At 51.6% G+C, this 27,916-nt stretch overlaps 1 protein-coding gene and 1 long non-coding RNA gene across 3 annotated transcripts in view; one reads left to right on the top strand and one right to left on the bottom strand.

Moving 5' to 3' along the window:
* RNF220 (ring finger protein 220) overlaps window positions 1–17,216 on the bottom strand; it is a 36,815-nt gene extending 19,599 nt beyond the window's left edge. For both annotated transcript variants that reach the window (XM_065914383.1, XM_065914372.1), the window contains exons 1-3: window positions 17,161–17,216; window positions 7,904–7,949; window positions 4,265–4,366 (exon numbers count right to left, since the gene is read on the bottom strand). In XM_065914383.1, the coding sequence (XP_065770455.1) occupies window positions 4,265–4,366; window positions 7,904–7,949; window positions 17,161–17,201 (189 nt within the window). In that variant the 5' untranslated portion in view covers window positions 17,202–17,216. The remainder of the gene's footprint in view (window positions 1–4,264; window positions 4,367–7,903; window positions 7,950–17,160) is intronic.
* LOC136152898 (uncharacterized) lies at window positions 1–26,398 on the top strand. Its single transcript, XR_010660288.1, has 2 exons — window positions 1–599; window positions 25,367–26,398. It is a non-coding gene; the product is annotated as an uncharacterized lncRNA (long non-coding RNA).
* Window positions 26,399–27,916: the final 1,518 nt, after the last annotated feature.

Consider the following 27,916-nt stretch of genomic DNA (forward strand, 5'->3'; position numbering starts at 1 on the left):
GCGGCACCTCAGCTCCCAGCGGCGGCGGCGGCCATGTTGGCCTTGATCACGTGACCCGCCGCCGTCGCGCGCCGGGGGTGAAAGTTCAAGAAGTGGGGGCCGGAGGGGTGGGTCTGCCGGACCAGGACCAGGAAACAGCTGCTCGCACTTGGGCAGCAACAGGCTGAGGCCGCCCAGGGGTTCCTCCCACCGCCCGCAAAAACCAACCCGCCCCGGTTTTAGCGGCTGCGAGGTCCTCCCACCCAATTCCACGCCCCTTCCTAGCGCGGGGCTTCTTCCGTCCCGGAGCCCCGCCCGGCTCCCGCCTCCCGCGCCGCTATCCCTTTCCTGGGGAGGTGGCGTAGGACTTCCTGATCGCCGCGGGCCATGCCACCGCAAGTCCCAATAGTGCAGCTCCCAGTCCCTAGCATTTCAGCAATCTGGACACTAGAGGATTCCAAACATTTCAACTGTTTTTTGGACAACCCCTGGAGCTGCTACTGGTAACGCACACCCACGAGCTGGAACCCAGCATCCCTCAAAGTGCTTTCCTCCAGGACTCTCAGTTCCTAACGGGATACCACCATCCACTCTGGTGTGCCCACACCAGAAACTTAAAAGTGAGTCGTCCTTGATCCCACCTCCTTCAGTTTCTCGCGCTCAATTCTTCTCTCATCTCAGAGTCTACCTTTCAAGGTCTTTTAAACCTTCTCATCTCCACCTCTGTGTATCTCCTACTTATCCTTCTAGATCTGTTTGAAAAATATAATTTCCTCTCTACTTCAGTCTCAACCCTCAGTATGGCTTGTACAGATTTTTATCAGACCACTCCAGGGACAGGACCTTGTGTGAGTCATGAGTGAACCCAGAGCTCTGGCACAGCGCTTGGCATAGGCAAGACCTCCCTGTGTGTTTCTTCAGTCGCTATACCTATCTTGGATTTAGTGCTGTAGTTCATAATCTTACTGAGCTCTCTAAATTTGCAGCTGTCTCCCATCTGGCCTTCTGATCTCCAGCTTTTTTCTCTGTACCCCATCTTTCACACTACATGCAGTGTGATCTTCCTATCGTGCAAAATTGACCCTCTTTCCTTCTTCCCCTTTAAATCTTTCAGTGGTTCTCCACTGAGATGATCTGCATACAGGTCATCTCTGATCTGCTCTGCCTGCTTCTCCAGACTCCTCTTCTACCATTCCTGCTCTCTTCTTTTGCCTTCCTGACACTCAGCTTTGCAGAGCTACCTGTAGCTCTTTGAGCACTCCATATTCTACATTCTGGGCTAGATTATTCTCCATGCACCTTCATTCCCTGCCTGGTTAACTACTGTTCATCTTACAGGACTCTGGGTGGGAAGACTTCACATTTCCCCCAATGCTGGGTTAGTTGCTTCCTCTTTAGTTTTCACAGTCCCTTGGCTTCACTTTGAATTTGGATATTTTGATTATTTGGACCTGTCCTTTCTCCCTGGGAGCTCATTTCCATGCAGTCACACAGCACAGGGTCTGGCATGCAGAAGAAATCCGTGGGAAGGAGAGGAGGATGTTTATGAGGGAAGTTCTGAGCCCACCTGGAGGGCTGGGAAGCAATCTAGGATTCAGGGCCAGACAGACTCAACCTGACTTGGTTCTTCACATATATGTGTGCTTAGAAAAGTCACTTCTCTCTAGGCCCGTTTCCTTAGCAATAAATTGGGGCAACGAATCCTAGTTTGCACAGTTGCTATGAGGGTAAAGTGAGGTAATGGTTAAAGGGTTAGGTAACCCAGCAGGGGCTAAGTAAATGGGAATCCAAAACAGAAACCAGTACCCTCCGATTTCAAAGCCAAGTTTGATGATTTTTTTAAACAACATAATTGAGCAACTACTACATGCCAGGCATTGTGTATAGATCAGGGAATTCGAGCTTCACCTTCTACCAGTTCCCCTTGTGTTTTACATTCTAACAAAATGTAGCTGCTGGTGGGTCCCCAGATACATCATTCTGTGTTACACCTCTGTGTTGCCTTGGTCGGGAATATCCTTTCTTCCTCGTTCACCAAAGTAAACTACTGCTCTGTTCAGTCATTACCTCCTCTGTGAATCTTATTCTGATTTTTCTTTTTCCACTGTGCTGTCCTAGAAACTTATTTACACTCTCATCATAACATTTAAAGCACTTAGAAATTATCTATCTGCAACCCCTTGAAGGCAAGGACACTGGGCTGAGCATGAGTACTAGATAAATGGTTGAGTAAAGTCAGGGAGTAAAGAACGATAAGATGTTTTTGCCTTAGAGAGCCCCCTCCCCCAATCTAATGAAAGAGTGAGTCTCATCATGATAGATAAAGTATGTTCACAATTCTTCACAGTTCCTCCCATCATGAGCTGCATTTCCTCATCCCTTGATTATGTATTATCCCTGTGACTTGCTCTGCCAAGTGATGGGTGAGTTCCAGAGTCTAGGCCTCAAGAGGCCTTGCAGCTTTGGCCTTCGCCCTCTTGGCATGACACTGCCCTGAGACTGCCAAGTAAGGCAGTCAGTCTAACCTACTGGAGGATGACAGACCACATTAAAGAAAATCAAGATCTCTGATCTCCCAGACATGTGGTGAGGCCATTTTGGACTTTCCAGCCCAGCTAGTCCTCCAGCTGAATGAGCTTCATGAATGAGGAAAGGTTAGTCAACCGACAGAATCATAAGAAATCAAAGTTGTCTTAAGCCACTAAGTTTGGGGGTGGCTTGTTATATAATTGTGGATAAAGGAAACATTAAATGGGTGATCACAGTATAGGATGATCAGAGCAATGACAGGGACATGCAGGGGTCACGAGAAGAGAATGCTAACCCAGAAAGGCTTCCTAGAGCAGAGGAGATTGGGGCAGTTGAAGAATAAATACAAATTTGTTGAGTTCGGGTAAAATAATCCCATTAAAAACAGCATGTGTAAAAACACAGAGGCAAGAAAGGAATGGCACAGCCAAGGAGTGGTTAGCATTAATCTGGCGAGCATAGACCACAGGATTCACAGAAGGCAGTATTAGGAATGGAAGCTGGAAATACAAGTTGAATCTAAATTACGGAGGCCTTGGTGCCATTCCTTAGCACACCTAGCCTGTGCCTAGCATGCCATGTCTGTGCCTGATGGTTACTCTCCCTGGCTCAGCAAATACTGGGGCTGATGCTGTGACTGAAGTAGAGAGAAGAGCCTCCAGAGGCAGGACTCTCTTTCCCTTGGGAGTAGAATTCTCTGGGATGGAGCCTTATCTCCCTATCCCAGAATTCCTTCAAGTTGGGTCATTGCTCCATCTCGAAGCAGGATTGTCTAGGTGAGGATTGACTGCCTTTCTCAAACTAGGGCTCAAAAGGGTAGGAATCCCTCCCCAGAGCTGAAACACTGGGCTGTGTACTTTGAGTAGCATACAGAAGCATTGAGCAGAGGAGGTGCCAGAGGAAGCTGGTGTACAGTCTGCACGGGGTATTTCACTCGTCAAGCTCTGCACCCTGATGCCAGGCTGTGTCAGTGGGGAGGAAGAGGCACCCAGAGAGAAGACCTCAAATGCCAGGAAAGGCTTCCTGAGTGCCAGCAGTGACCCTGGTTCCCTGCCCCAGATGACAGGTCCCTGCCGCCTTGTCAGTCTGCATTAGTCAGGGCTGCGTTTCCCTTTTCACATCACGGCTCCCTGAGAAGCCCCACTGCCATTTAGGCACATGTTCCTTGGAGCAGGCCCTGTGTTACACCCTCTGACTGGGGCTCCTGCAGGTGGGGCTCTGTCTCTTCTCAGACACAAGCTTCTCGGGAAGCCCTTTCTCCTTTCCTCCACAAAGAAGGTCTGGATAAGCTGGGATGTTCCCCTTAAGTCCCCTCCTGCTTTGCTGCTTGAGGATTGTATGGTTATTCCTATCCTGTTTGCCCAAGGCACTCACAGGCAGTGTTCCACCCCTGCTATGGTCTGGCAGAATTGATGGCTCTTTGCTCAGGGGATTCTGGTTTTGAAGTGTGAAGTCTTTAGGTGATGCTGGGCCACATCCCTGGGTCCTTGATGACACTGAACCCTAGAGGGAAGATGGCTGGGATGCTTCAGAAGAGCCCACCCAGGCCCAGATGACCTTGGCATCTCTCCCTAAAGTCCGTCTATGTAAGGCACGTTCCGTGTGCCTTCTGATTCACTTAGGGTCACTAGACACAGGGGAAGCCACAGTTCAGTCCTTCACACCCCCCCCCCCACCCGTCTTCCAGGGAGAGGAGAAGTTAACTTTGAGTTAACTCCGAAGGACTCATCCAAGTGCCCAGCCCGCCCCTGCTCACCTGGTATCTGTCTGAGTGGTGCAGGTCATCGGTGGCTGATGAGTGTGGTGATGCCGTCGGAGACTCTCCTTCCCTCTTGATGGAAGCAGACAGCAAGAGGGACTGAAAGAAGAAAAAGGACACATGGCCTCAGGCTGAGTGAGACCTACAGTCCATCCCCTAGGGTGTCCGGTCCTATGGAGCTTTTAGGAGAGAGGCAGAGAAAAGGAGGGCAGAGGGGTGGAGGCTACACTTGAGATTCTAAAGGAGTCTGGTTGTGGAAGAGGATGGACTGATCCCTGGGATGGGTGGAGGCCCCTGGAGAGGGTCCAGTAGCTCCACCCCAACTAATCTCTGTCCTCGTGGGGCAGGCCTCCCAGGAGGCTGAGGCTGTATAGGCTTTGTTCTCCCGTAGGGAGCAGAGACTCTGGGACCCTGAAGGGTTGGGGTCTAGCCGCATCCCTGCCACTCTGCTTGCCCCTAATACAGGCTGGTGGCAGCCCCGCTGTGGAGACAGTAAATTAAATAGCATGTATGAGTCTCCTCTGTGCAGCTAGGGATGTGCGCCAGCTCTACTTCTCCCTGCGCTGTGGCGGCGACCCCAGCAAAAACCGCAGCAAAACTAATCCCCCCTGTGTCAATCCCGCACGGCCTTTTCTACATATGCCCGGAGTTTAGATTAATAAACTGTCTGCTTTAAACTGTGCGCAAGGTCCACAATTCTAAATACCACATGGCACGTTCAGCCTGCTCTTGCTGGCTCATGCCAAGGCCTGTTCAGCTGCAAACTGGGGGCCTGGAGGCCTGAAAGCAATCCATACTTCCCGCACCGCCCCCCCCCCCCCCGCAACCCCCCACCTTCTCCAGCCTGCACAGCCCTGAGCCGGAAGCATACAATTCCCTCAGAGGCCTCCCCAGCCTAGAAAACCATGCCAAATCGCCAGTGACAGCGCAGAGAAAGCAATCTGGGAAAGATGGAGCAGCCATTTATCCTTCATCTCCGACTGAGCCTTAGGATGTGACCCGCATGCGGTGGCCACGCTGCACATCCTTATGCCTGAGGGCCCTGGGAGGGGAGGGGGCAGCTGCTGGTCTGGCAGGGCTCCCTGACTCGGCCTCAGCCCAGGAGTTGGATCAGGGAGGAGGCCGGGCAGGCTCTGGGGTGGGATTCCCTGCAATTCGGAGCCCCTTCCTCACCCACCCCGGCCCAGTGGGAGGCCTAGTGGGTGCCTCAGCCCCCAGCTAAGAGAAGAGGTGGGTTTTCAGGCAATGTCCTCCTCCTCCTCCTCCGGTCCCAAGGAGGATGCTGAGGAGGGACGACATCGTGGGGCCCCTGCCCCTCCATCAGGAGAAAGCTTGAGCTCGTTTGCTTGCGCACTCTCTCTCGCTCATTCTCTCTAGGTTAGAAGCCCTGAGAGGCCTCAGAATTACACCTGGGGCAAGCGGAATAAAAAAAGGTCACTGGCGCTTTTTAAACATGGACCAAAAAGCAGTAAAATGTGTTTTGAAAAAAAAAATCCCGGCATTAAATCATGACTTTTTGCCTGGCTCTTCGCCTCATTAAAAGTGGCCTTTTGGAAGGTAAAATTATCATTGTAAGCGATAAGATCTTTAAGAAAATAATTCACGGCTTCTTCACCCTTTAATATGATAGCCGCCACCGGCTAATTTTTTTCTTAATGGCAACGAGGCCATCAATCTTGTCTGAGGCCCCCTCGCCCTCTCCTCCTCCTCCCTCCCTCCTTCTCCCTGTCCTCTCAATCTCTTGCTTGAACCTTATACCTCATGCCTTTTCCACCCATGACCTGCTTCCCTAAAGCCCGGGTCAAGGCAGAAGACAGACCCTGAAACCCTCAACTCTGGGGGCGTGAGCCTATATCTAGAAGTGAGTAAGTGATGGCCACTGCCTCCGAATCTGATTATCAATAATCCAGACGTCGGTGGTTGCAGGAATCCGCACATGTTTAAGATTTCCTGTTTAAGTATTCTGATGGGCTGGGGGTAGGTGAGTGGGTGTGCATCTGTGTATGTGGGGAGCCAAGTATGGATGTGGTCTGTGTCTGTGTTTGTGCTTTGAACACAGGCCTCACTGGGGTCAAGTCCCCAGCCCTGCCAGCTGCGCTTAGGTGTCAGGTCAGTGGTTGTGCTTGACCTGGTGACCTGTCTCCCTTAACCACAGCCATTGAAGACTGCAGACTGGGCCAGGCTTAGCCAGTGTGACTTCTCCCCCCCACCCCCGCATCTTTTCCCTTTAGGGCTGGGAGGGCTTTGCTTCCTTGGCCAGGGCCTGCATCTGTCCAGGGCTGGGCTAGGTCCCTGCCCCTCCTCTGTCCACCTTGCTGTGTTGAGTGCATGAAGGTGCAGAGTCCACTCCTTTAGACAGGCCTGCAGGGGAGATGGGCCAACCCCCTGGAAATAGTATTGTCACTCTGGCTCCTTTTCCCAAAACTGCCCTCTCAGAGGTCACCTGTGCCTCTAAGACATCTAAACACGACAGCCTCCTTCTCCAGCCCTCCTGTTTGACATCTGACTACCCCAGATAATTTGAAATTGTTTTCCCTTAGGACCCCAGGACACCATGCTCTCCTGTGCCCCTCCTCACTCATCACTGTCCCTCTTCTGCTCCTTCCCTGGCTCTGGGGCCTTCTCTTGACCCTGCCCACATAGGAGTTCCAGACTCTCTTCTTGGCTTCTGCTTTAATCTCTCCACACACACTCACTGACTGATTTCATCCATTCTGAGGAATTCCCTGGTGGACCAGTGGTTTGGACTCTGCGCTTTCACTGCCAAGAGTGCAGGTTCAGCCCCTGGTTGGGGAACTGAGATCCTACAAGCCCTGTGGCATAGCTGGAAAGTAAGTTTCATCCATTCAGCACTCATTCCTCACTCCCTATAGAAAGGGCTGTGGATTCCTGCCTTTACAAGTCATTGTGAGAATTTGTTAAGACAGGATGCCACCTTACTGAGGGGTCGGGGAAAGAGGACACTCAGTGAATAAGGGTTTAGTCTTCCTCCCCAGGTCCCCACTCCTTCAAAACGTCATCCCCCTTGGGGACGCAGTACCGTCTACCTCTGTGGCCACCTATGAGAGTTCTCGGTTCGAGTCATGCCATCCTGCTGAGGCCTCTGGCCCCTCTTTTGAGCCACTGTCCTTCACTCTTCCTTTCTCCATCTGATGCTTTCAAGCTTCCCTTTCATAGTGTCTGTTCAGAGAGTCAGATGGTCTCAAATGAGCCCCACATCCTCTCTGGCTCCCTGCTGCCCTCAGGACAAAGCACATGCACTCATCCCATGGTCTGGCTTTCTAAGGCCCCGCACCAGCTGTCTTGACCTGCATGTCTATATTTTTCTTTACCTGCTGCAGCCCACCTTCCTCCTTTTGAGTCTCTCCAGACTTACAGTGTCTGGGTCCCCCACTCTCCTGGTTCATTCTTGGCTTTGACCCCATCCTGACTGGAAGAGGAGGGAGTCAAATGAGCATACTCCAGCTCCCACTCAGACTGCACGCATGTGCTTGAGTGCACAGGGCAGCCTGAGACCCCAGGCTGACGATCAAACCCTGAAGACAGCTGGGGATCCAAGAAGAGCTTTTTCTCAGGAACCAGTTCTAGGTGGGCCTACGTTAGGATGGGTAGGAAAAAACACAATTGTCCACCTACCTTGGGGGTGCCTGGAGCCATGGCATCCTTCAGAAGGGAATTCTTGCTGCCAAGAAAGAAGAGAACAGGGTGACCATTCCACTTGCTGCCCAGGGCATGCAAGAGAACAGCAGGAAGACCTCAGGGGGAGAAGACAGCCAGTGTTGCCCGGCTTAGCTCAGCCAAGCCCCACCCAGCCAGCTCAGCCTCCACTGGGGGCCAGGGGCCAGAGTTGGCTCCTGGGCGGGGGTACAGACACGAGGCATGGCAGGCTCTCTTGTGGATCTGAGGGAAGGGGCTTCACCTGCCCCATCCTATCAGCCCTGAGGATTCCGCCTCTCCTACCCCCTCCCCTCCATCCCCTGTCCCCAGCCTGCACTTAGCTCCTGTGGGAGTGGGGTGATGGAACTGACATGGCTCTTGTCACTTCTCCCTCCAACATGCTGCAAACTGCGTTAGGCCAGGAATGATCTCCTCCTGATTCAATTTGTCAGCCCCAGGCCCTCCGGCATCGGGCGCGGCAGGCGGGCGGGAGCTGGGCCCTGAAATATGGTGGGTGGCTCAGAGCAGGCGGGGGCTGGGGTGGGGGAGGTGATGGATGGGCTGTGGGGGAGGCGAGGACTGTGTTTAATAACAAAATTGGTATGCAAGGCCACATCCCAGCGCTAAGCATGAGTGATCCAGAGCCACAAAGTATTACAAATCCCCGCTAAACAGATGCTGACAATGGAACAAGACGTATCAAATCAGATCCACTTCAGAAACATTAATATCCCTGTTCCTGTCCCTCCCGCCCTACTGCCCCCGCTCTGTGCTCACCACATCTGTGCTCACACATTCATGCACGTGCTATCACATGCACACAAACACACACACACACAGGCGCCGGCTGAAACACAGGAGGAGGCAGAAACAGCCCCTTCCCATAGGATTCCCACGCACATACAAGCAGTATAGGTAGAGCACACCCAAGAGATCCATACAGCACAAGACACACACCCAGGGCAGGTACCCAGGGCACACGCAGGCTGTGTGTACACAGGGAACACCCACAGGGAAAGGCATAAACACACCTAATACGTGAGCATAGGCATAGGCAGATCTGGATAAAGTAGAAGTTCTCCATCCAGGGCCATTTTGCCCCCCCAGAGGACAGCTGGCAACATTTGGAGACATTTTTGATTGTCACAACTGGGATCGGGTAGTTTTCTACTGGTATGTAGTGGGTGTAGGGGATTAACCACCCTAGAGGGTACTGGATAGCCCCTCACAACAAGAAACTACCCAGCCCAAATGTTAATAGTGCTGAGGCTGAGAAACCCTAGTGTAAAGGTGGATACGCACAGATCCATTGTCTCTATAATTCTGTCAATGTGTGGTCACACCGAGGTTCAGACATGCGCTCAGAGGCGCAGGCAGAGTCGTGTTCCTAGGGCTGTGTCCTTAAAGACATTCACAACTGTCACCCAGGCCCGGATGAAGAGCTGCTCACGGGCCCACCTTCACACAAGCATGCACAGGTACAGACACCCACGTGTGCCTACACACGCCCAACACTCAGGCACCCACAAATGCAGCCATACATGGACACACCCACAGAAGCAGACATGTATATCATAGTGAAGGGGCCAGTAGCCTTGGCAGCAGGCTGAGACTAAGATCTGAGTGTAAAAACAGCTCGGGGTGGGGTGGGGTGGTGTGGGTTTGATTTCTGGTCAGGGAACTAAGATCCTGCATGGCACATTATGTGGCCAAAATATTAAAAACAACAACAAAACAACAACAGCTGTCTCCCTGTCTGATCACACAGTGGGGGCATCACAGGAAAGGCCCACCAGACTGGGTTCCATTCAGTGGCATTTTGTTCATAAATGGTCCCCATGTTCCTGCTCCTGTTCAGGGCACAAGGGATAGATACAGAGAGGAAAAAGAGCTGCCGTTAAGGAACAACTAGATGTGAGTCTGTTACTTTTATCTTTCCTTCACTCTGTCAACAAGTGCTGTTGTTGCCCTGTTACTGGCCCCATTCCTGGACCTACAGGTAGAGAAATGAGGCATCTATCATATGACACTGTTCCCACCAGACCTGGACTGAGGTCTGAGTGTTTTCTGAGCAGAGTCAGGGTGAAATGGAAGAGTAAAGACCGAACAATTATTGTGTACCCACCACACGTGACAGGCATGGGCTAGGAACTTCAGGGGTGTCATCTCTTTGATCTTCACAAAACCTTTACAGAGTCGACTGGCGGGCTGGGTGACACCTCACTGCTCACACAGTCCAGGCAAGGTTTGGGATTTGCGTTCCTATCTAACGAGGTCCAGAGTGCTGCTTTTCAGTTGGCCCCACTGCCTCGTAAAGACACTCAGGATGGAGGGCTGAGGTCTGAGTTCTTTTACTTTCTCCACTTTGGGGAGGGCCCTGCTGACTCTGAGCTTTCATTTACTCTGCTGGTGAACAGAAATGAAGACATTCAGGGCCAGGATGTCCAGCCTCTCTCCCTTGGCCAGTCCTCTGGATCTTTTCCTGCAGTCCTCTTCACCTTCCCTCCAGTTGGACTGGTCAGACTCCTTCCCTCTCCCTGAGCAAGCACCACCACCCTCCCCTCGCCCCCCGCCCGCCCTACCTTTCCTCCAACAACCTGATCACCTCCAAGTGTGCTTGCTTTCCCCAGAGAGAGGAGTCTGGCGAGGGGCCCACCTTGGAGAAGAGAGCTCTGAGCCCCGAGCCGCTGGCAGCCAGGCTCCCGCCCAGCCCATCCACTCGGCTCTGCCTTCGTCCCTCCCAGTTTCCACAGCCCGCCCCCAACGATTTCCTCCCTTCTCAGTCACTCGCTGCCTAGTGATCCATGGGTTTTAAATTATAACTGGGACCCAGGAAACGCGTTCCTAAGTACAATATTCATGGGCTGGGCTGACACTTTTAATTAAGGTGATTTACACTGAATTATCCTTGGAAATAAAGAAATGGTGTGCTGCCCGGGAATAAACCATCATCACCAGCCGCCTTTGTAAGTTACACTTCGTTTTAATCTATTTGGGGAATTGTTTATCTAGTTCATTACCCAACCAAACACCGAGGCCAGCCTTAAATAAGGCTTAAGTGGGGGTGGGGGCAACTGCCATCTCCACACCCCGCCTCTCCTCTAGAGTCACCCAGCCTCCCTCTGGCTCCTTCCAGCCCCTTTAAAACACTGACTAGACCAGATCTCAGAGTGGCTGAGGAAGCCTCCAGAAAAAGGTCTCTGAGCTCAGGGCCCTCCAAGCCAAGCCTGTTTCAGCTCTGTGTGATCTCTGAAAGAGTCCCAGGTTCTTTCCTATTTCTGGGTAGAAACTCCTGTCTGAGGGCCACAGAGAAGTTTGGGGACCACTGTCCAACCTGCCCGTCAGCCTCCAGCTTCCATCTATGTTCCTGCCCGTCTGTCTGTCCACTTCCACTCCCCACACTGTCACCATCCCAGAGAAAGCTCAGGGCACCCAGAACTCTGTCTGCAGTCTCCTCCTTCCCTCAGATACCTGCTTCTCTACCATCGATACCATTCCTGTGAGTCGAGTCAGAAAGCCAAGTCAGTAAGTGCCGCACAAGTAATCAGCTAACTTCTCTTGCTTTGTCCCCCACCCATCTCTCACCATTCTCTTTCTTCTCTGTTCCCACTGCCACTGCCATTGTCCTAGGTGAGCCTCATCATCTGGCCCCTGGCCCCTGCCTAACTTCCTCACTTACTCCCTTGCTTCTACCCCCAAATTCTGCTCCATGCCACCTCCAGAGCGATTCTCCTACAGCTCAGCTCTCTGACTGAGCTTCTCCAACTCACAGATGTTCTAATTCCCCTACGCTAAGGTGACCCTCCGGCATTGAAGGCTCTCCACTATCTGTCCCCAGTCTAACTTTGCTCTTCTTGGTCCAGCTAGCTGAGTCCTGGGGTCAACTGGAATGCCTGTGCAGGACTGAGGGGGTAAAGAGAGAGGATGAGGTGAGGGAGTGTGTGGGGGCACGGCCTCTGATTTCGAATGTAAAAGTGTTTTGAGAAGTGTGAGTTCTTTGCCAGCAGAAGTTCTGACTCTTCTTCCTGGGTCTGTCTGCCTGTGTACCTGTGGGGATGAGCATCTGTGGGAAGTGGTTCTTTGAGGGGGTAGGAGTGAGCACATGTATATATGTTGGAATGGGGTGGGCGGTTGTGCCTGTATGCTGTCTACATACATTTGTTTTGGTGTCTGTGAAAACCAGCCAGCGCTAGTTTGGGACACTTAGTCGTGTCCGACTGTTTGTGACCCCCATGGACTATACAGTCCATGGAATTCTCCAGGCCAGGATACTGGAGTGGGTAGCCGTTACCTTCTCCAGGGGATCTTCCCAACCCAGGGATCGAACCCAGGTCTCCAGCATTGCAGGCGGATTCTCTACCAGCTGAGCCACCAGGGAAGCCCAACCAGTGTGAGCCCTTTTGTGCCTAAAACAGCGGCATGCTCTGTGGGGGGCATGCTCTGTGCTGTTGGGCAGAAGGGGGCAGAGAGCGCAAACCAGGCCCACCCATGGGACCTCTGGGACCGACCCTGTGGGAGGGAAGGGCACCCTGGCAGCAGCATCCACAGACTCAGGAGCTGGCCAGGCTGAGGGAAGGGGGTGGGGGCTGGGGGCAAAGGAGGCAAAGGGAGGGTGAGGGGGGAGGGGAAAGAAAGGACAGGAGCCCAGAATGGGACAGAGGGGAGGACTGGACAGCTGGGGAGGCCACAGTGGCTGGGGACGCCCTCACCTGGCTTCTGCCCAGAACACTCAGCGATGCGCACACAGGCTCTGCCCTCCTGCAGGACTCGGTTTCCCCGTCTGTGAAATAACCTGGTCAAAGGCCCCTCTCAGGTCGGAACCGAGGTGGGGAAGAGGAGAGAGGGGCTCTCTGAGCCCTCCCGACCTCCTCTCCTCCCCTCCGGCCTCCGGGAGAGCGGGCAGGGGCGGGGCAAGGGCAGCCAAGGCTGGGGGCCCTCCCCGCCCACCCGGGCGCCACGGCCCTCAGCCCGGAGGGAGCTGACACGCTCCTTGGGAATTTATCACGCACCCAATTACAATGTTAATTGGCAAGTTCCTGAAATCAATTAATTCGCAAATTTTTTCCAATTAAAAATCCAGATAAATCACGAGGGCGGCGGCGGGGAGGTCCAGCCTGCAGTCCGGTGGGCAAAGCGGCCGCAGGGAGGGGGGCGCGAATAGGAGAGGGGAGGGGGCGGCGGGCGCGGCTGCCCTTGAACGCCTTTGCCGGCCGGTCGGACTGTCAGCGCGCCGGGCGCGGCGGGGCCGAGACAGATAAAACCATCGACCCGTCGCCGCCAGCGCTTCGGCTTTATCGATCCGACGGGAATTTCACTTGCTGTGCAGATCCCGCTGTCCGGCTGTCAGACACCGGGCTGAGGAGGGGGGAGACGTACCAGGGGTTGGGGGGTGCTGGGCTGGGCCTGGACGCGAGGGGCGCAGACGGGGGGGACGCGTGACCTAACGGCGAGGGGTGGGGCTCCCGTGAGGCTGGGGGCGGGGAGCGGAGAAACGGCCCGGGGCCAAAAGGTGTGAACGTAGGGGACCCTCCGAGAGGCTGTGGGCAGGAGGGATTGCCGGAGGGTCACGGCTGGGGGTGAAACACAGGTGGGCAGAAGCGGATGTCCTGAGCAGTGCGTGGATGGGGCCTCAGGGGCTAGGCTGTGGTGTGGCCCCCAGTGAGGAGGCAGAAAGAGAGCTTGGGCCCCCACTCTCCAGGCCTTGCGGGGGCCGGCGGGGGTGGGGTCCCTCCATCTCTGCCTCTGGCCTCAGTTTCTGTTGAGAAGTCCTCCACCCAGAAGCACTCCTGCACAGCCAAGGTATGGAACTCAGCTGCAGAAGGATGTTGCTTCCCCTCCCTGTTCTAGGCTAGTCCTGGGTGTGTGTTGCTGAGGGGAGGGGGAGTGGTTAAAAGTATGGGCTCTCGAGTCAGATTGCTTGGTTTTGACCCTTATCTTTACCACTTTACAGGCTGTGCAACCTTAGAGAAGTCACTTAACCTCTCTGTATCTCAGTTTCCTTGTCTGTAAAGTGGAGTTAATAACTATTACCTACCCCAGTGGTAGCCCTTCCTAGGTGGTACAGTAAAGAATCTGCCTGCCAATGCAGGAGACGCAAGAGATGCAGGTTTGATCCCTGGGTCCAGAAGATCCCTTGGAGTAGGAAATGGCAATCTGCTCCAGTATTTCTGCCTGGGAAAATTCCATGGACAGAGAGGAGCCTGGTGGACTACAGTCCATGGGGTCACAAAAAGTGGGACAGGACTGAAGCAACTTAGCGCGCGCGCACACACACACACACACACACACACACACACACACGTGGTTGTTGTGAAGATTGAATAAATTAGTATAAAGTTCTTGGCACACAGCATTCAACAAGGCTATTATTATCATCATTAGTGCAGTCTCCTGTGGTAGTTTTCAATATGCCCACAAATTCTTTGGTACTCTTCCCTTCAAAGCTTCCCTAGTGGCTCAACTGGTAAAAATCTGCTAGCAACAAAGGAGACCTGGGTTCGATCCCTGGGTTGGGAAGATCCCCTGGAGAAGGGAATGCTACCCACTCCAGTATTGTGGCCTGGAGAATCCCGTGGACTGTATAGTCTGTGGGGTCTCAAAGAGTCAGACATGACTGAGAACTTTCACTTTACTTCCCTTCAAGAGGTAGAGCTTATAGTGTTTAATTCTCCTCTGTGGAGTGTGGACTGTACTTGCTGACCTGCTTCTAGTGAGTAGAATAAAATATATTAGAAGCCATAGTGTATGACTTCCCAGACTAGATCGTAAAAGGCACTGTGGCTTCCTCTCTAGCCTTTCTCTTGTATCACTTCCTCTATGGGAAGTCAACTGCCATGTCTTAGGGAAACTCTAGTAACCCTATAGAGAGACCTGCATGTTGAGGAACTGAGGCCTCCTGCCAACAGCTTGCGAGTGAACCATCCTGGGAAGGGGTCCTGCAGCCCCAGTTGAACCTTCAGACATCCTGGCTCCAGAAACTGTGAAATACTAAGTGTTTGCTGTTTTTAAGCCATGATGTTTGGGGAGAATTTGTAACACAGCAATAGATAAGTAGTGTTTTGGCCTTCAAAATTCAGCCCAGGCCTCACCTCCCTCAGGAGGCCTTCTCTGCTCTGTGCTGGGTTCAGTACCTTCTTGTTTCTCCCACAGCTCCTGTTCATCCCATAGAGCAGTCTCTGTCCCTCAAGGTTGCTAATGCCTGGCTCTCCTTACTCCTACTATGAGCTCCTGAGGGTGGGACCATTTCTTTCTTTTTTTTAATTGAAGTATAGTTGATTTGCAATGTTGTGCCAATACACACTGGAGAAGGAAATGGCAACCCACACCAGTGTTCTTGCCTGGAGAATCCCAGGGACGGGGGAGCCTGGTGGGCCGCCGTCTGGGGTCGCATAGAGTCGGACATGACTGAAGTGACTTAGCAGCAGCAGCCAATACACATTGTATACAATATAGTCTACTGTACAGCACAGTGACTCAGTTATATATGTATATATATACTTTTTTAAAGTTTTCTTTTCCATTCTGATTTACCCCAGGAGATTGAATATAGTTCCCTGTGCGATACAGTAGGACCTTGTTGTTTATCCATTCTAAATGTAAGAAATAGTTTGCATCTACCAACCCCAAATCCCTAGTCCATCCCTTTCCCTCCCTCCTCCTTGGCAACCACAAGTCTGTTCTCTATGTCTGTGAGTCTGTTTCTGTTTTGTGGATAAGTTCATTTGTTCCATATTGTAGATTCCACATATAGGGGACATCATATGGTATTTATCTTTCTCTTTCTAACTTACTTCACTTAGTAGGATAATCTCTGGTTGCCTCTATATTGCTGCAAATGGCATTATTTTGTTCCTTTTTATGACTCAGTAGCATTCCATTGTGTATATGTACCACCTCTTCTTTATTCATCTGTCGATGGACGTGTAGGTTGTTTCCATGGTTTGCCTGTTGTGAATAGTGATGCTATGAACATAGGGGTGCATGTATCTTTTTGAATTATAGTTTTGCTGGGTATATGCCCAAGAGTGGCATTGCTGGATCATATGGTAATCCTATATTTAGTTTTCTGAGGAATTTCCATACTGCTCTCCAAAGTGGCTACACCAACTTACATGGGACGATTTCTGGTTCATCTTTGGGCCCCTCCACCCTACATGGGGGGTTAGGTAAGAAGGTAGAGGAAGGCGGTTCAGTCAAGTCTGCTGACTTGAACTGACCCAGGTTTGGGGACTGGGAATCGTGGGGCAGGCTGTTCCCAGTGGCTGACCGTATTTCCCAGAATGGCTAGAGCCCACATACTCTTCTGTAAGAGGAGCTTGCCCCTTCTCCATCAAAAGGTGGGGTACATGTCCCTGCCCCTAATATCTGGGTAGGTTAACACCGCCAAGAGAGTATAGCAGAAGTGATGTTAAGTGATTTCTGAGGTTAGGTTAATAAAAGGTGATCTAGCTTCGATCTCATTGGCTGGAACATTTTACTTTCGTGCTTTCAACTGCCACACTGTGAGCTCTCATGCTCACAGGACCCAAGGAGCAGCCATGTGTAGGTGCTTTGGTTACAGCCCCAACTGAGGTCCCTGCTGACAGCCAACATCAACCACCAGACGTGTGAATGAAGGAGCCAGGTGATCCCAGCTCCCAGCCACCAAGCCTTCCTAGCTGGGGCCCCAGACAGGGTGAAGCAGACACAAGCCACCCCCTCTGTGTTCTGTCTGAATTCCTGACCCCCACAGAGTCCATGAGCATCATGAAGTGGTTGCTTTAAACCCCTAAGCTTTGGGGCAATTTGTTCCTCTGCTCCCTTTGACAACCTTGGCCTTTCTGGGAGGAGGCTCCACCGCGTCCTTCAGGCAGGGACAAGGAGGATGGGGTGGAGCAAGGGGGACATGCCTGAGCACGTTCTCAAGGTTGTCACCTTTCACACCTTGAGATTCGTAGGGAAGGTGGATGGCACCCCCAGGCTGCACTTCTCAGGGAGCTGCCAGTCCCAGTCCCTGCTTCTATTACCCTGCTCTGAGGCTCCTCCCCTTTCCAGGTCCTCTTGTGCCTTTTTGAGACTTAAGGCTCACTCTCCTCACATCTCCAGAAACAGAGCAAGCAGAGAAAGGCAGCACCATTCAGCTGGAGGACCTGAGAATTGAAAGCCAGGTGGAGAATGGCAGCAGGGTCTTGCCGCCTGTGAGAGGCTGGGACCTGGGAGCCAGAACCCTGAGAGGAGGCCTCTGGCAGGTGGCTTACCTGGCGGGCAGCTGGGCCAGCTGCTCCAGTTCTTGCTCCATATGCTCCTGTAGCTCGCTGGGCCTCAGCAGGACCTGACAGATGGGGCAAATAGGGGCCTGGCTGTCAAACAGTGCTGCTGCCTTTTTCTTACCTGGTGAGGGAAGAAGAGACAGACATATAAGCTGGGCTATATGTGGAGAGAAACGCCATGTCCCAGTCCTCCACCCCCAAGTCTCTGCTGCCTCCTAGGGCTTCTTGGCCCGGAGGAAGGGTGAGCCTGAGGGTCTCAGAGCCCATGAACGTTATTCCACTTTGCAGCTCCAGAGGCTGTGGCCGTGCACAGCACCTCCTCAGCCAGCTGCCCCTCTCGGAAATCTATCAGGACGCAATCAATGCTCTGTGCAATCAAACCTTGATCACTTCATTTCACACGTTAGTGAAGCAGGTCTTGGTTTAATCACAGCATCAGCCAGAATATCCAAGGCCCCCTCTGTCACTCCTTTCCTCTCAGCTTTCACACTTTCCAAAGCGGGAGAAGAAAGACTAGAGGAAGAAAAGGGATCGTTTTCCTGCAGTCATTCAACAAACATTGTCTGATGTCTGTGCTGAACCAGGCCTAGTGCACAGCAGTGGGGACACAGAATGTAACCAGATCTAGTCCCTGCCCTGAGGTACTCAGTTGAATGAGAAAGACCGAAAAGGACTAGGGTGACTGCCAGGGTAGCATTCTCTCCCAGCCCCTTAGTTTTCCCCATGCTCCTTTCCATGGCCTCTCCTCTCCTCTCTCTGCCTGTGGGACCATCTTGTGTATTCTTATTGGCTCTCACTCCCAACCTGTGCCCTGTCGACATCCGTTTCTCTGCCCCAGGTCCCTCCCATTTCTCCAGACCCCTATAGCCAAAGACTTAATGGACATCAATGCCTGAATGTCCTACAAGAATCTCAAACTCAACCATCTAGAATCGAGTACTTGGACTTCGTTGGCAGTCTAGTGGTTAAGAATCCACCTGCCAACGCAGGGGACACAGGTTTGATCCCTGGTCTGGAAAGATCCCACATGCTGGGGAGCAACCAAGCCCACGTACCACAACTACTGAGCCCATGTGCCCTAGAGCCCAGCTCTGCAACAAGAGAAGCCACCGCAGTGAGAAGCCTGTGCACGACTAGAGAGTAGCCCCTGCTTGCCACAAGAGAAAGACCATGTGTGACAACAAAGACCCAGTGCTCTTCTCAGTGAAAGACGCCTGCACTCACTTGGTCACTCAAGCCAGCAACCTTCACTTTGCCCTCAGCCCCTTCCTTGCTTTATGCCCCCTCCCACATTCATTTAACCACCAAGTCCTGTCCGTTCTACTTCAGTATTCCTGGAATCTACATTCTCCCAGTTCAGGTCTCACTCCTCACTTGGATAACCTCACTGGCTGCTGTGAGTCTAACAGATTCTGAGCTCTTCCCCTCCAAAATGCCTTTCAAATTGTGTACCCCCAATACACAAGCATACATGGATCTAGCATTGGCTATGCTGACTTGGGGGCCTCCTGGGAGCCTAAACTCTGTCCCTGATGGTAACCAGAGCACACTCTGCTAGGAAGGGGCCTGAAGTTTGCCTAGTGCACTTCTTGGGATTCCTAAACTCCCACCCTTGCCACTCTCCCCAGCCAAAGATCCCCTAGGCTTTGCTTATAGGCACGGGGTTGAGGAGCTCTATTTATCTAGAAACATCCCTGACTATCCATTTAAACTCTGATTGTAGGAAGGAATACTTTTTTAGCTTAAGGTCAGATCTTTCTCCCTGCTTTTTCTTTCTTCTGGTGCTTGGAGAGGGTAAAAATCAGCTTTTAGAGAGATAAAGTCCACGCCAGTGATGACTAAGATGATTGACTGGGTAGGGTTGCTAGATTAAATACAAAATGCCCAGTTGAATTTCACATAAACAATATTATTTTTAGTGTAAGTTTTCCATGGCAAAAGGGGGAAACTTATACTAAAAATAATATTGTTTATGTGAAATTCAGTTGGGCATCTTGTAGCTTCCCTGATAGCTCAGTTGGTAAAGAATCCACCTGCAATGCAGGAGACCCTGGTTCAATTCCTGGGTTGGGAAGATCTGATGGAAAAGGGATAGGCTACCCACTCCAGTATTCTTGGGCTTCCCTTGTGGTTTAGCTGGTAAAGAATCCACCTGCAATGCAGGAGACCTGGGTTTGATCCCTGGGTTGGGAAGATCTCCTGGAGAAGGGAAAGGCTACCCAGTCCAGTTTCTGGCCTGGAGAATTCCATGGACTATATAGTCCATGGGGTCACAAGGAGTCGGACACGATAGAGCGACTTTCACTTTGACTTTAGTATAATTATGTCTCAACTATTGCCCAGGGTATACGTATGTTAAAAGTTATTCATTGTTTTTCTAGAATTCAGATTTACCTGAATGTCTTATATTTTTATTTGCTAGTTCTAGCAACCCTATGTCTGAGGGAGTTCCCCATTCAGGCTGAACACAAGAACCTATCTCACTTTGCCACGACATAATAGCTCTCCTGGATGCCCAGACTAGATCAACTGAGAACTCAGAGGAGGGAGTGATTCATCCCAGGTATGTGTTTTGAGGAGTGGAAAAAGAGAAGGCTTAACCAAAGAAACAAAATTTAAGATGTGCCTCAGAAGAATTCCAGGCAGAGAATGGGAGCAAAGGAATGAATGAATGAATGAATGATTAAGTTGTGAGCTTCTTGTCGGCGGGACCATTTCTTAGTCATCTTTTAATCTGTAGACAATTGAAAAAAGACCTGGCATAGATTAGATTCTCAGTGATGAAACAAAATAGTGGAGAAGACGAAGGGAAGGAGGAGAGGTAGAAATGAAGAGCTGATTGTCCCAGAAGCCAGATGACCTTTGCAGAACTGGGATGTCTGCTCTGGAGGCTTTGTGTGTGGCAGGGTCAGGTAGGGGTGGCTCTAGTCGGTGTGGCTAGGTCTCTGAGGAGGGGAAGGGGTCAACTGATCATATGCCTTGGTAGCTGTGCCCCAGATGTTCAGGGGATAGCTGAAAGACAGCTCTGAGTAAAAGAAGCAGATATGGCCCTGGTCTAGGAGTGAAGAGGTGAGGATTCTAGACTCATTCTATAATAATCTTCATTCAGCCAGAGAATCTCAGAGGTGAGTGAGACCCTAGAAATTTGGCAGGCCATTATCTTTATTTTACAGGTGGGGAAACTGAGGCTCAGAACTGGGCAGGGACCCCTGTACTTGACTCGTGATCTCATTGCTTCATTTATTTATTCATTCATCAAATATTTATCAAACAATTATTCTATGTCATGTATTATTCTAAGAGAAATGGGCTCAGAGATAAAGAAAACACAGTCTTGGCCTTAAGAAGATCACAAACCAGCGAGAAAACTGGAAAAGAAAGTCAGTGACTGCAGTTAGTACAGCCTTAGTCAGGGCGGAGGGAGGCAGGAGTGGGTGCTTGTGGTGGTGGTGATGGGGGGAGCAGGAAGGGGCCAGAGGAGGGTGGTAATGCTTGCTGGCGGGAATGGAGGATGACTAAGGGACAGTTGACAAGGCTGTTGAAATTGAGCATTGAGGTAGGGGCTGGGACAGAAGGGGGAAATGGTGAGAGACAAGAATAGAGAAAGGTTAGGATCTAGGGCATGAGGTCAGAGTTGAGGTGGAAATATCAGGGTTTTCCACCTCCACCTGGGGACCATGTATGGGTCTTAGGACTGCCAGGGCCCCAGTTCCTCCCTCTCCACCTGGGAGCAGGCATCAGCATTCCCATATACCTGTGCTCAGTTCATCTGCTTTCCTGCCACAGGGATCTTCTACTTTTCCGAGCTTGGCCTCAGTTTCCCTCTTGGGACAATGGGTCTTCTTCCTGGCTCCCAACTTCAGGAAGAGCAGTCACAGGGATCAGCCTGGGGACCCCACAGCCTATGGCCTGCATCCCATCCCCATGTTCTCAGGGGGTGTCAGCATGGCCGTGGGCCCCCTGCTTCCCCTCCCCAGCTGTGTTCCCTATAATTTTATATTGAGACCTGTGGTCATGACGTGGGTTTTACTGCACTAACGACATGGCCTGCCCAGGTTTAATGACAAAATCCATACTCTGGCCCTGGGCCTGCTCCTCGTTTGCATAATTCCCAGAATACAGCTCCCTGAAGCTTTTGACCTGGGCCATTACAGTGGCCATAAAACGGGCCATAAAACCGCTGGGGATGGCCCAGAGGAGGGGGCTGCGGTCCTTTGGGGGTGGGAAGGCACTCTTCAACCCCTTACTCTTCCGAGGCATCCTCGGACTCTCCTTCCACAATTCCCAGAATCTGGGAAGTCCCTCTCAGACTGGAGAGGCCTCCAGAAATCCTTAGTCCAGCTGCCCATCTGATGCAGGAATCCCTTCTCCAACACCGCTGCCAGCATCGCAGGTAGGCAGACCAGCCCAGCAGGGGCAGGCTGTCAGAAAGCATCTTCTCCTTGAGCATTCTTCACTCCAGCCCGTGGCCCCCTACCCCTGAACCCACCAAAGCTCTCCGCCACAGGTGGATCCAGGTCAGACGCGCCTGGATCCCCTTCGGTCTTCAGGAAGCCTAGCTCCCTAGGGAGGTCAGGAGCCAGGCTGAGCAGCATCGTGGGGAGACGTGGGCAGCATGAGGGGCTGGGGACAGGGACTGGGACGGGCTGTCAGTGCTAAAGATGATGAATGGGGGAGGTGAGGTGGGAGGCCGGGTGTTATCGGCAGTGGATGGCGGTGCGGGCGCTCGCCGCTTCTGCTAATCCCCGGGTGCTGCCTCAGCCCTCGCACTGATAACGAGGAAATGGGACTGACAACAATTTTTAGCTGAGAGATTCTTCACCAAAATGCCAGGCGGCCGGAGGTCTGACAGCGCCTGATTGAGTGTGTGAGTGTGTCGAGGGGGAGGCGCGCGGCCCCCTCCCCTCCCATGCAAAGATGGATCGCTCATTCCGCCTCCCGTCCACATTCATTACTGCACCTCCCTCCCGCCACCCCGCCGCAGCCACCGCCGCCGCTGCTGTGCCTGCCACCTCCGCTTCTCCGCCTGCCACAGGTATCCCCCCAGCAAGGGGAGGAAGGGCCGCAGAGGGGCCTGGCCCTACCCACAGCCTCACACAGGGCATCGCAGGCGCAGGGAGCAGTCAGGGCTAAGACAGGCTCTGCCTGGAGGCTCCGTAGGGGTGGGACCTCCAGAGGGTCCCTTCCCCTTTCCGGGGTACCTCCGCACCAGAAAACAGCCAGGCTCCACCAGAAAGTGACCGCCTGCGGTTGTGAGTGGGGACAGGCCTGCTGAGGAGCAAGTAGCTTTTCCCTGACCTGGGCCAGGCCTCAAGCCTTGGATCAAGGCCTCAGGTACCTGGGGTCCCAGATCAGCCCTCTGCTGCCCCCCTCTGTTGGGAACTGCTGGCCACTGGGAGCAGGCAGCTCAGGGGCTGGGCTGCTACTTCCCTGCCATCTTTCCCATCATCCGTGGTGAGGCCTGGCGCAGAACTGGGCCCTGGCAGATGAGGGTCTCATTCAAAGAGAAAGCCCACCCTTCCTCAATCACTAACTCACGTCCCACCCTGCAGCTCCCCACCCTGCGATTGCCTCTCCAGCTTGGTCCATTTGGTTTTGTCCCAGTTCTGTTGGCTGTGGGCTCCATTCTTTCCTCTCTGCTTGTTTAAGGAGCAAACCCCAACCTCATCATCTTTTCTCCGCAGACCACAAAAGGCAGAGTTTGACTGCCTGGTGTCTGATTTAAGAATGGGGAGGGTTAAAATGAGGGGAAGGCTAACTCTAATGATATGTGGCAAGAGAGGCTGGAACTTTCTGAAGTACCCATGTGGGGCTTGCCCAGTAGTCCCATGGTTAGGAACCTGCCTTCCAATGCAGGGGACGTGGGTTCGATCCCTTGTGGGGGAACTAAGATCTCACATACCTTGGGACAATGAAGCCTGCCAGCCACAAGTACAGAACCCACATGCTGCCGTGAAGGATCAGTGTGTGCCACAAGTAAGACGTGACACAGACAAATAAATAAATAAAAAAGAGTACGTGTGTGTATACACGTGTGTTTGTATATACACACATGTGTGACCTGCCCTTCCCCTCTTGCAGTCCCAGTAGAAGAGCTTCCACTTCCCAATGACCAAGAGTCTTTGAGCAGGATTGCCTCTTACTAGCTGTGAGACCTTGGGCAAATCACTTAACACTTCTGAGTTTAAGATTCTTCTTGAAACAAGGATGATGATAATTTACTCAGCACCTTTGTGAGGTTCTAGTTAAATCAGGGCTGTATGCAAGAGATGAGTCACCATTATCTCTAGTAAGACCCTGGCACAGTTTTGCTGTTTGTGTCTGTATCTACCGCATCCTGACACCAGATTGGCCTTGCTCTATATTCAGCCTTCTTTCCTGCTGTGATCAAGATTGTGTACCACTCAGCAGGCACCTTGGGTCTTTCAGCTTCTATGGAGCTACTTTTCTTCCTATCCATCCATACCCACATTCTATTTACTTGTTTGTTTGTCAATATGACCATTCATCCTTTATCCATTATCTGCCCACTACTAATAATAACTGTTTATGGAGGGTTACTATATGTTAGGCTACAGGTTAATGCTGCATCTATTTTATTTCATTTAATCTTTACAACAATCCTGTGAGGTAGGTATAATCTATTTGTATCATATTGATGAGGAAAATGGAGCTTAGAACAATGAAATGACAGAGCTGGAAGGTTCAGAGCAGAGATTTAAATCTAGATCTGTCTGACTCCAAAGCCAGTGCTCTTAACCACTGCACAATACCTGGCTACCTACCTGCCTAACCTATCACCTAGGTAATGATTCAGTAAACACTGACAAATGTCAACAGAATACCAAGATGGGTCTGCTACAGTATGGATGCCATGCAATAATGAACATACACTCTCTGCCCTCAGGGAGGTTAGGCACTAATTGTGGATAGAGACATTCAACAAATATCCCCAGCATGGTCTTAGAACAAGGGAAGTACATGGAACTATGGGAGTAGACCATCTTGCCTGGGAGGTAAAAGAAGTGATTTTTAAGCAAAGCCTTGAAGGATGAGTGGGAACCAGTTCAAGCAATGATAGTGAAGGAGTAGTGTTCTATAGTACATAGAAAACAGCATGTTTGAAGGTAGAGAGATAAGCCTAAGAGAAGAACTGAGAAAGGTTCAGTGTGGCTAGAGCAGAGAGCGAGGGGAAGAGTACTGAGAGCTGATGATAGAGAGGACAGATCCTAGAGGACTTTCCACTGTATTAAGGATTTTGGCTTATTATTATTTTTTAACATACAGTGAGAAGTCATTGAAGAGTTTTAAGTAGGGGAGTGACATCTCAGACTTTCATCTTAAAAAGATCATTCTAACTGCAAATCAGAGAAAGGTCTAAAGGGATAAGAGCAAGGGCAGGAAGGTCATCTAGGGGGTTATCTCACTAACTGAGGTGAGACATGATGGTGACCTGCTCTAGCGAGATGCTGTGGATGACAATGAGATGAACAGAAGCAGGTGGACTGGACATGGGGGTTCAAGGACAGAGAGGAGTCAAGGATAGTTCCAAGCTGTCTGACTTGAACAGCTGCTAGGTGGCAGACCATTTACTGACTTGTGGAACACGAGGAAGGGCAGCAGGCTTGATAAGGAAGAAAATGATGAGCTCTGTTTTGGATGAACTTAGTTTGAGGAACAGTTAAGACACACCCCATGAAAATGCTCAGTAGGCACTATATGTGAGCCAGAGCTAGAAGGATAGAACTGGAAATGCTGACATGTAGATAAGGACTGAAATTCACCAGCACTGCATCCTCTGTGCCTTGAACAATGTCTTGCACATGGTAAATACTCCACAAAAGTTTTAAGAGTAGGTGAGATCACCTAGGGCGAGAGGGCACAGGAAGAAGAGGCTGGAAAAGAACGCTGAGGAACTCCAACAGGTGGAGGAAGTTTTAGTCACTGAAAACTAAGAACAGCCAAGAGGAGGATGAAAACACGGTGATGTCATCAAAGGCAAGAAGGGAAGGGTTTCAAGGAGCGGGGAGCATTGTCCATAGGGTTGCATGCTGCTGAGAGGTTAAGAATACAAGGCATGCAAAGTGTCCCTTCCACCCATCGAGTCCACAGTACAACCATCTACCCCACCTCATCCAGACAAGCCACCACTCTCCCCTCTCACTTATCTGCCTCCTCCTCCTCTTCTCTCCAGAAAACCGTGATTGGTGCCTCTCCTGAGCATGGGACAGGAAGAGTTAACCTGCTGACAGACGGCATTTTTTACCTTCAGTCAATATGAACAAGGCCCCAAGACTATGATTCCAAACATCTGGATTTCATCAATATGTGATCTGTCATCGTATATTGGCATTCCCCAGTCCCCGCGCCAGAGCAATGCGGCTGGTTTTATTAATACGTCAAATACATTATCCGTGTAATACACTTGTCTGGCTGGGGCCTCCCGCTGGGGCGGGGCGGCGGATTTGAATGTATGATGAATCAGTTTGCATTACATGTTCGTAAGTCATCATTTGTCAGGATTAATAGGCATCCCTGGTCGAGGGGGTGGGGGTGGGGCGGGCAGAGGAGAGACGTGTATTTAGCTATGGCCCATCCTTATCTGCCAGTGCCCAGGGATGCCCTGAAAACCACTTTGCACCCTTCTGCCCAGACCCCAGGGCAAGTGGCTGGTGGTCTGGTGATATTTTTTAGCAGTTCCAGAATCACTTGGAAGCAAAGAGCCCTATTTGTCTCTGCTTTGGGCTTGCCATGCAACCAAAAAGGGTATGGCAGGGACTGTTTGCACGGACTGGCTAACTCTTGCTCATCCTTTAAGACTCTGAATTCTTTCTTTCCTGACTCCTCCAGACTGCAGCAGGTGCCTCCTCTGTGTTCCTATAGTTTCCTGCACTACCTCTGGTCACACCGTGTTACAGTTGCTTATCATGTGTCTGTCACTCTCTTTAGACTGTAAATTTCTTGTGGGCAGGGAATAACTTGTTTATTGCTATAGTCCTAGAAGATCCCCTGGAGAAGGGAATGGCAACCCACTTCAGTATTCTTGCCTGGAGAATCCCATGGAGAGTGGAACCTGGAGAACTATAGTCCATGGGGTTGCAAAGAGTCGGACACAACTGAGTGACACTTTGAACTTTCAGTATCTTGCAGGGGGCATAACCCAAAGTAAGAGGATATTAGTAGTGTAAGTAGAAACAAATACATATTCCTTGAATGAATGAATAAATGATTGTTGACTTTGCTAAACCCCCAGAAGACGTGGATGTTAGCTGGGAGATGTTGTGGAGGTTTTATCTGGTTCCTTGCCTCTACCTTGCCCCTGGTCTGATCATCTATCTACTGTATGTGATCTTCTTCACTTTCCTCTCTTCCTGCCATAGGGAAGACTCCCTCGCAGCACCAGGTGGCATACAGGTGACATGTAAACTCGGGATCCACAGGGTTGACATGTTCATGCCCACATGCGTTTGCCATCTTCCCTTCCCTCTACTCTGCTGGCAGAAACCCACATTGGTATTGCCCACTCCATATGGCCTCCTGTCAGCTCCACAGGTTCTTGTGAAACTGGAGCCTCGCTGATGCCCTGACCCCTATTGTGATGGATACTATTTACTGTCTATAGCAATGGAGGAGGCATGACTCTTGGGGGGCCAGTAGCCAACATCTGCAAGATATCCAGGTGGAGGTCAGTCTGTGGGTAGTTGAGGCTCACACTTGGGCTGTAGCTGGAGCCAAGGACTCTGGGCCAAGGCACTGTCAAGCTCACTAAGTCTTGGGCATGGACCCTAAACCCTCGACCTCATGAGCCTTTGCTCCAGCCAGGTGCACCAGCCAGCCTGTTTAGAGGCTGTCGGGGCTTCAGGGGTCACAGCTATTTCATACCACTGAACTTGGCTGCCCCAGACACAACTGCAGCCTCTCTTCTTAGCTAACTTCCCCTCCTCCCTTAGCTAATCACTTCCAGACAGAGCCAGGCCTGTGGTGGGTGGGGCAGGTGGGCCTCCCAGAGTTCCCTGGGATTAGGCTTTATTATAAACTGCAGAAAAGGGCCCCGTTCAGGAAAACATCCACATATGGACATGCACAAATATCCTTTCAAATGTCTGGACACACACATGCGCGTGTGAGCACTGGCACACCCAGGTGCTCAGACAAGTGTGGGTATTTGTTGCCATATAGATAAATGCATGTGAGCACAGGCATATGTGCAAGTGTAGCCTGAGTCCACCTGGACACTCCCTGGCATGTCCACACACTTTACTCCCCTCCAGCATCTTCCTTGCCATGGAGCCAAAATGTTAGGACTGGACTGTGTAAAGCAAAGTAAATCCAAGTGTGCTTTACCCCCTGCTGGCTCTGACTACGGGCTTATAAAAATGAAGTGGGAACCTTTGCAGCTGTGGGCAGTAAATCCTGAACCGCCAAGGAGGCCAGTGTTACCTGCTTTCTCAGCTCACGGGGGGGAAGTTGGGGCACTGATTACAAGTGCCTGCAGGGTGGGACAGGCAGCAGGCCAGCTGCTTGGCCTTGGGCACTGCCTGCTAGCCCAGCCCCGGCCAGCTGTCTCCTACAGACCTGTGGGGTGCAGAGACCCAGAGCCCTGGTGGGGGCGGGGTGGAGGTGTGCAAGGACCAAGAGAGGAAGAGAAGTAGAGGAGAAGGGCTGGGGTGGGTAGAGTGAGCAAGACAGCCACGTGCTGCTAAGGCTGAGGGGAGCCCTCGCATCTGGAGATCAATTAGCATCA

This window comes from Muntiacus reevesi, chromosome 1 (assembly GCF_963930625.1).
Source record: "Muntiacus reevesi chromosome 1, mMunRee1.1, whole genome shotgun sequence".
NCBI lineage: Eukaryota > Metazoa > Chordata > Mammalia > Artiodactyla > Cervidae > Muntiacus > Muntiacus reevesi.